This window comes from Aplidium turbinatum, chromosome 2, assembly GCF_918807975.1.
Source record: "Aplidium turbinatum chromosome 2, kaAplTurb1.1, whole genome shotgun sequence".
In the NCBI taxonomy this organism is placed as follows: domain Eukaryota; kingdom Metazoa; phylum Chordata; class Ascidiacea; order Aplousobranchia; family Polyclinidae; genus Aplidium; species Aplidium turbinatum.
Window position 1 is genome coordinate 12,519,123 of NC_137473.1, and position 9,124 is coordinate 12,528,246.

The 9,124-nt window shown below is 34.2% G+C and overlaps 1 protein-coding gene across 1 annotated transcript; it reads left to right on the forward strand.

The window, feature by feature from the left end:
* Nucleotides 1–969: 969 nt before the first annotated feature.
* LOC145788256 (uncharacterized) lies at nucleotides 970–6,231 on the forward strand. The gene is made up of 2 exons (XM_082600035.1): nucleotides 970–980; nucleotides 3,707–6,231. Coding segments are annotated over exons 1-2 (1,251 nt in total). The 5' UTR covers nucleotides 970–978; the 3' UTR covers nucleotides 4,956–6,231.
* Nucleotides 6,232–9,124: the final 2,893 nt, after the last annotated feature.

Sequence of the window (9,124 nt, forward strand, 5' to 3'; positions counted from 1 at the left end):
GGCCATTTTGTTTTACAAACTCTTTATTCTACGCAGTTTTATGACATCTTTTGCAATGAATTTCATGCTGGTTTGCAACTGTTAAGAAGTTTATGTTTTAAATTGTTTTCACATTAGATTTCATTGGTTCATTAGTTTTTATGTTTTCACGTGCTTTTTCTTTTCCAGATACTGGAGAAGCCGCTTTTACAATGGCGAAAGCTTTATCTGTAAATTACTTTGATTGATTGAATCTTTATCCTCGTACTGAGAAAGCTTCTTGCAGAGCTTAATCCTGGCAGTTTTGCATACTTGTAGACTAGAGACTTTAAATCACTGACGCAGGCTGGTCACCGAGATTGACAGAGTGAAGTTTCCGATTGTTGAAGTCTTGTTGCCAGGGAATTAGTTGTGTATCACAAAATTTGTCCTTGGGTTGGACCAAATATACTTTTATGTTATGCCAATAACATTCAAATGATTGTATTACACGTTTTGTTAAACAATCAATTTGATTACATATTACATTGCATGTGATGCCTACAAGTAATATAGACTAAGTAATATTTTCATCCAGTACAATAACATGTGTAAAGGTTATGTGTTGTAATGGTTACTTTCAATGACGGGATGCTATTATGTTCAAAAATGTTGACCAGTTTGGTAGGTGTGAGTCTTCCGTATATATAATTTGTTTGTTCCATTTTGTTTAGGTTAAGGGTATTTTATCTATTGTTGAGATGAACAATGAACTAATTGCACAAGAAGATACAAGACCTCAGACAGCCAATGTTATTGAAACATTTAATTCTGAAAATAGACCTCATCCATTAAAAAAAAGTGAAGATCAAAGGCCATTTGAATCGTCAAAGGAAGATAATTGTGCCCGAAGAATATGTAATCAAACAAAGAGAGTTTCTCATGAAAATATATTTGAATGTGCTACTTGCAGTAAACATTTCACTCGAATGACACAATTAAAGAAACACTTGGAGCGTCATGTAGGTCCCAAGCGTTTTTCGTGCAAATTTTGCAATGAATGTTTTTCTTTCCAAAGGGAACTTACTGGCCATATGAAAACTCACTATGATGAAAAACTGTATAAATGTGAGACATGCTACAAAGCATTTCCCACACAGAAGTTTTTGAATAGGCATAAGAAAATTCACAACAAGTTGTTTGAATGTGATGTGTGTTCTAAGGCATATCCTAATAGGCCTCAATTGGTGATCCATCTGGCTACTCATAATGGTAAAGACATATACAAATGTAAATTTTGTGACAAATCATTTTTTCACACCACTTCAATGAAAGCACATATGAGAAAACACAATGAAAAAATATATAAATGTGACGTATGTGGAATTGCATTTGCTTGCCCATCTGGTTTAATGACACACAGAAGAATGCACACTGGAGAAAGACCTTTTAAATGTGATCTTTGCGATAAAGCGTATTTTAGTGGTTCTCAATTGAACAGGCACAAGAAAATTCATCAGCCTACTACTACTAGTGAAAAGCGTTACGCTTGTACATTTTGTAGTAAAGCCTTTTTCAAACCAGAGTTATTAAGTCAGCACAAGCGCATTCATACTGGAGAAAAACCTCATCAATGTGAGGAATGTGGAAAGACGTTTGGGGCAAGCAGTGCGCTAAGCACTCACAAAAAAATCCACATCGGAAAAAAGCTATACAAATGTGATGTGTGCAACAAAGCCTTTTTGCTGAATAGACATTTAACAATCCATAAGAGAAGCCACACTGGTGAAAGACCTTACAAGTGTGATATCTGTGATAAAGCTTTTATTCATATTGGCCATTTGATCACCCACAAGAAGATTCATCAACGTGAAAATGCTAAAACATGTGATCTATGTGGAAAAACGTTTACAGAAACTGTTGATTTGATTTTACATTTGAAACTTCATAATGATAACCACCGTAGTTGATACTTTTCAGTAGTGTTGCGACTTCTGATGACCAATTTCCGATAGTTGACTTGACCCAATTTTATCTTGTTTTCTTAAATTGCATGCAACATATTGAATCGTGCAATTAAACAAAACAAGCTGTTAAATTTAATTGTTGTTTGTTGTAAATTTTTTGTTTCTATCCGTTTGTAGGGACCCGTGATGAATATTCATTCAACCTTGTGCAAAATATTTTTCTCCTTAACTTTTAGTTAAATAACATGACATGCGTTCTTCTGGTGCAAACTAAGCTGAACTATCACAAGATGTATAAGGTGATTATCTGCTTTTATTCCGACGTTTTGTCAATCAGACACGACTGACTTCTTCAGAGAGCTAGGTCAGGTTATGACTACCTGTCTAGCATGTCAAAACACAGCTGTAAACCAACCAAACATGCAAAATGAAATTCAACTTTTAAACAAGAAAGAATGCTTGCCAACGATAACCAAAAAGTTTAGCATTTCCATCTATCAAATGTGTCTTTTGTTTCTTTACCTTATGTTAAGAGAGTTTCTGAAAAAATATGGCGTATCTTAAATGAAATGTGTGTAAAAGTTGCTTTGAAACCTTTGTTTATAATAGGAAAACATTTGCTGTCTTTAAAAGATCCTTTGAACCAAAACGAAATCTCAGGTTTAGTGTACCAAGTATCTTGTGATGATTGCTATTTAATTTATGTTGGCGATCTTAAATCTTGCATTAATGAACACAAAAGAGCTTGCCATAACTTCAGATCATAAAATAATATGGAGCAATTCTAAAAGCTGAAAATGTTTATTTTGTTGTTTTCCGAAGGTTGGTTTATCAATCAAATACCCCATGTGTCGGCTGCATAGCCGAATGTTGAGAGCGCTGGAACGGAGAAAAAGATATGGTTAATTGAAAATAGTCCAAAAAACCGAATGCGGAAATGTTTAGAGGGCACCTAAAACTTTAAAGCATCATATTTCCAAAACTATAATAGATACCGAGCTAAAATTTGTAGCCTAATGCCTGGCTAACTCATACCAAATAACATTTTGACCAAGTTTGAGCAAAATCGAAGTGGGTCAAACTGATAGGTCTAGAACGCTTGGCATGGAATGACCCTTGTATAAAGTAATTGTGCGTGTATGTTATGTCTATTTCCGTTTATGTTATCTCTATTTGCAACTCGATTTCAGTTTGACCGGGTTTATTTTTATTTGAGCACTAAAGCATGTGACAATGTTTCAATATAAGTTTCATGATTCGGAAGCCATAATGCAGAGTGAAACAAAATCGTTTCAAATTGCCATTTGAGTTCTCTACATTATGATATACAAAAAATAGAAGATAATAATTTTATCATTTTAAACCTAAAGTTTAAAACTATCTCAAAAACTAGAGTCAATTAAAAAACCTTCAGTTTTCGGTTCAGTGCCCCAATTATACCCCAAAGTCAATGAAAAATCAGTGACATAAAAAGATTTTTTGACCTGTGTAATAATGTATGCTTTTAATTTTCACCAACTGCTGAATATCACTACAGCCTTTTTAAACTTTGAGATCGAGCAACACTTTAGTCTGCCATAATATTTTTTCCATGCAAGTTTGTATGTTATTATAGAAAGTGTCACTTTTGGCTTATGACTGTTAATGTCTTTGACATTTTAATCATTGCACTGAATACAACTTAATTGCATAGCATTTAAAGATTGCAAGGTTATTTTAAATAAATGGATCTTATTATCTTAAATTGTTGACAAATAATTTTCCATCATGGTTTTGTTTAGGTTAAGATATTTTATCTGGATGGACAAATTATATGACAAGATGATCCGTAAAGATATTTCTCAAGCAGATAAAGAAACTCGGGCAGCAAATGTTACAAACACCTTTCCTTCTGATGATAGACCTCATCCATTTGACAAGAGTCAAGATCAGATACCGCCTGACTCATCGAAACAAGAAAATTGCGTTCCTAGCATGTCCAATCGAACAAAGAGAATTTCTCATGAACATTTATATGAATGCACTACTTACAATAAATATTTTTCACAAATAAATCACTTAGATTTAGAGAATCATTTGCGGCGTCATGCACGTCCAAAGCGTTTTTCGTGCAAATTTTGCAGTGAATGTTTCTCTATCGAAAGGAAATTTACTGAACATATGAAAACTCACTCTGCTGAAAAACTGTATAAATGTGATAAGTGTAATAAATCGTTTGCTAAGCAAAAATATTTGAGTGTCCATAAAAAAATTCACAACAAGTTGTTTGAATGTGATGTGTGTTCTAAGGCATATCCTAGTAGGCCTAAGTTGATGGTTCATCTGACGACTCATAATGGTAAAGAACCATACAAATGTGAATTTTGTGACAAATCATTTTTTCACACCACTCCAATGAGAGCACATATGAGAAAGCACAATGGAAAAAACTATAAATGTGACATATGTGGAAATGCATTTACATGCCTATCTGGTTTAATGACACACAAAAGAATACACACTGGGGAAAGACCTTTTAAATGTGATCTTTGTGATAAAGCGTATTCTAATGGTTATAGTTTAAACAGGCACAAGAAAATTCATAAGCCTACTGGTGAAAAGCGTTACGCTTGTACATTTTGTAGTAAAGCCTTTTTCAAACTAGAGTATTTAACTAAGCACAAGCGCATTCATACTGGAGAAAAACCTCATCAATGTGAGGAATGTGGAAAGACGTTTGGAACAGGCGGTGGACTAAGCACTCACAAGAAAATCCACATCGGAGAAAAGTTGTACAAATGTGATGTGTGTAATAAATCATTTTTGCTGCGTGGCCATTTAACAATCCATAAGAGAAGCCACACTGGTGAAAGACCTTACAAGTGTGATATCTGTGATAAAGCTTTTATTCATATTGGCCATTTGATCACCCACAAGAAGATTCATCAACGTGAAAATGCCAAAACATGTGATCTATGTGGAAAGACGTTTTCAGAAAATGTTGATTTGATTTTACATTTGAAACTTCATAATGATAACCACCGTAGTTGATACTTTTTAGTAGTGTTGCGACTTCTGATGACCAATTTCCGATAGTTGACTTGACCCAATTTCATCTTGATTTCTTGAATTGCATGCATCATGTTGAATCGTGCAATTAAACAAAACAAGCTGTTAAATTTAATTGTTGTTGTTTGTTGTAAATCTTTTATTTGTATCAGTTTGTAGGGACCTGTGATGAATGTTTATTCAACCTTGTGCAAAATGTTTTTCTCCTTAACTTTTAGTTAAATAATTGATTGACTGATTGACATTTTTATTTTGTTGCGAGTATAAATACACATATTTAGCAAAGTCAGATAAAACAAACGATAACATAGAATGTATGAATACTGCAACGGATGGCTGCGAAGTGACCTGGAAGGTCTTCTAGTCGAGCAGCCACCCTCAACAAAAGAAAAGATAACAAATTAAACATAAAAGAAGCGAGGCAAAATAATTTAAAACACAAGTTTACGGTATAGTTGCTTGAATGAAAACAAAATGCATCATCTAATAAGAGATCTATATAGGCCTGAAGCCATCATCATTAATAATACGAAAGGAGTAAATTTTTATAAAGATTTTTAAATGAGTTAAGTGAGTTTTTTTCTTATTTTCAATGGGATTGAATACCAAATTTCCACACCTGTATACTTGAAACTGCGTTGAAGTTTTGAAGTTGAGTATTCAGGAACATAAAAATTATCCTTGTCAATTGCATTTCTAGTATTGCGAGAATGAACATTTTTTGCTTTTTTAAAATAATTAGAAAAAGTACATGGTAGTGAATTGTTTTTATATTTATGCATTAATTTTGAAGTTTCGAGTTTGAACAAATCTTTTATTTTTAGAACATTTAGTTGTTTGAAATATGGAGTCACGTGATCCGACCATCTAGCTCCCGCAACTATTTTTATTGCTTTGTTTTGGAATGTTTGGAGTTTGTCAACATGTGTCTTAAAAGTGGAACCCCATATTGCGTATGGTAGGCCTACATGTGGATGCACAAGCGAGTGATATAACTGAAGTCTGGTTTTCGGAGGAGTGACAGATTTTAATTGACAAGATGCCGACGGACCGAGCAAGTTTCAATTTTAGATCATCGATGTGGGGTTTAAACGAAAGTTGATTGTCAATAGTTACTCCAAGATATTTAGCGTGGTCAACTATTTCCAATTTATCATCATTGTAGAGAACATGGATTTCATCAAGATTACTGTAGTTTTTTTTGGCGGAATTACTAATAAATTTGATTTGGAAGCATTGATAGTTAACTTGTTGGCATTTATCCATCTATTAATTTCAACTAGATCCGAGATGAGCTTGTTTTCTAACAGACTTAAGTTTTCAGCTTTGACAATGAAACACGTGTCATCGGCAAACAATCTTGGTATTGATGATATGCTATTGGACAAATCATTTATATATAATAAGAAGAGCAATGGGCCTAGTGTAGATCCCTGCGGAACGCCGTACTCAATAAGCTGATGAGTGGAAGAGTAATTGTTAATCTCAACATATTGTTGACGGCCATTCAAATAGGATGACACAAGGTCGTTTGCTACTCCCCGGATACCATAGTGGTCAAGTTTGCGCAAGAGTCGTTTATGGCAAACAATATCGAAAGCCTTTTTTAGATCCAAGAAAGCAAGCCCTGTAAAATCGTTGGTTTTCATTTGATCGTAGGAAGTGATGATATCGAGAGCGGCATGTGTTGTAGAGCGATTAGTACGGAATCCATATTGCGTAGGAATGAGAACAGAATTTTTATCAATAAAACAGGAAATCCGTTTAAATATTAGCTTTTCGAATACTTTTGAGAAACACGATAACCACGAGATAGGTCGATTGTTAGATACCGTACATCTTGTTTGTTACCAGACTTATAAACTGGTATAACTTTGGCAATTTTTAGCTTGTCCGTAAAAATACCATAAGTTATGTGAATGAATAGTTGATCAAAGCTGTCAAAAGAGGTGCGATAATGTTTGATACCAGTCGGATAAAATATGGCGATATTTTATCATAACCAGACGCTTTATTAGTATCTAAAAGACGTACCGTAGTTGTCTACTTCAATTTCATCCGTTGGTTCGAAATAGATGGAAGATTGGACTCGATTATTCAGGTACCGTACCTGAGATAATCATTACTGGGTTCAACATTATCGGCCAAGTGTTTTCCAATTTTACAGAAATGATTATTGAAATTATTAGCTATAATTTTTGGCTGGGAGATTTGTATTCCTTCTACATTAATAGAACCAACAGCAGCTTGGGATGATTTTTTATTTGGTAAAAGCGAGTTAGCCATGTTTTCCTGGCATCATTACGATTTGCATATAGTTTTTGTTCAAAGTAGCCTAATGCTTTTTTGCTAAAGATTTTACTTTTGTTAGTTTATTGGAGTACTTTTTGTAAAGGAACCTACTTATGTCATTGCCCTTTAAGAAATGAGTTTTATACATCTTTTGCTTATTTTTAATGGACACATAAAGTCCTTTAGATATCCAGGGTTTTCTATGCAATTTAACCTTTTTACGCGAGATTTTTCTAAGGGGTGCATGGTTATCAATTACATTTTTGATTGTTTCAATTAGCTCGGAGAATTTATCGTTTAGATTTTCAGATGATATAGCCGTAAGGCAAGGCATGAATTTTTCCACACAATCAGAAATTTCTTGGCAATAAGTTTCTAATTCAAAATTTCGTTTGTCACGTGAGTAGGTAGTTGCTTACTTTGATGAGGAATTGCAACTCGTGAGGAGACAGAAAACTGGGTAATGATCAGTCATATCGTGATTAATAACTCCCGGCGTTATACAATGAGAAATGTCATTGGTAAGGAATAAGGATATGATCGATAATGGTCGAAGATTTTTCAGTAACTCTCGTGGGTTTAGTTATTAAGGGATAAACTCCGTTGCTTGCAAGCATTGTAAGATAATTGTTTGCAAGGGAAGATCTGTTGAAGTCAGAAATGTTTATATTAAAATCTCCGAGTAGGCTATGAAGTATTTTTTCTTCGAGTTGTTTAGTTTGGACAAAGTAGCATCAACAGCTTCAACAAAGTTAGTTTGACTAGTTCTAGGGTGGCGATAAACTGCTCCAATTATAAGCTTACATTGAGGAAAGTCTATGTCAATGCTAACCCATAGGTTTTCACGGTCGTTACTTTCAATTTGATATTCTGTTACAATGTTAAATTTATAATTATTCGAAATATAAATCAATACTCCTCCTGCCGAGGTATGAGTTTTTAAATACAAAATCATAACCTGTTAGTGATATGGCTCATCTCGTATCCGTGTTTCACTTATACAGATGACGTCAGGGGCTTTCTTAAAGGATTCAAGAAATTCATTCAGTAAATCAATGTTTTTTTGTATGGATCGGATGTTAACGTGCAATACCAGTAGCGATTTTTGTCGATTATTACTGAAGGTTGAAGCATCAGGATCATAGTAATTGCACAATTTAATATTAGAAGTTAATGAAGACGTAAGTGAATCATTCAAGTTAAATCTATCAAGAGTTGGTAGAGTTGCGTTAGCAGTTTGAGTAGAGTCTAGATACATAGCCTACGGCGCTCACGCAGAGTGCCTCAAGGTATTACAAAACGAAAATAAAAAATTGGTACCACGAGCGCTAGGCTCCTTTATGTCAGTTAGCATTAACTTTTGGTAAGAAACAAACAAAACGTTACACAATGAAATAAATAACAATAATAGGTGAACAGTCTCTCTCTGTTTTTACAATAATAGCAAACTTGTCAGCTTTCACCATAGTACCCATGTGGTCCAGGCCAGCATAAAAAGAACCACTAGAACCACATGGATGCCACGGTGAACACCAACAGTTATCAGATATAATACTAAAAATAAACACGTGGAAGAATAAATCCTGATACAATTAGGTACAAATTTAGTTCGAGGTTTCGCTGGATAGGTGCTTCACACCATTGACATACAAACAATATTTACCTTCTGTCACAGACCAGTTTGTTTTCTTTTTTCCGCTTTTGCTTTTTTGAACAGCGGCAAAAGTTTCTTTTTTGTTGTTGAAGTTCTTTTGGTAAACGTTTCGTCACGTACAGGGTTACCAGGTTGGCTTTTTTCAAGCCAAATTTCTCAAATTTTTTAAGGCCTTTGGCTGGAAGATTTACGGTTTGGCTTTTTT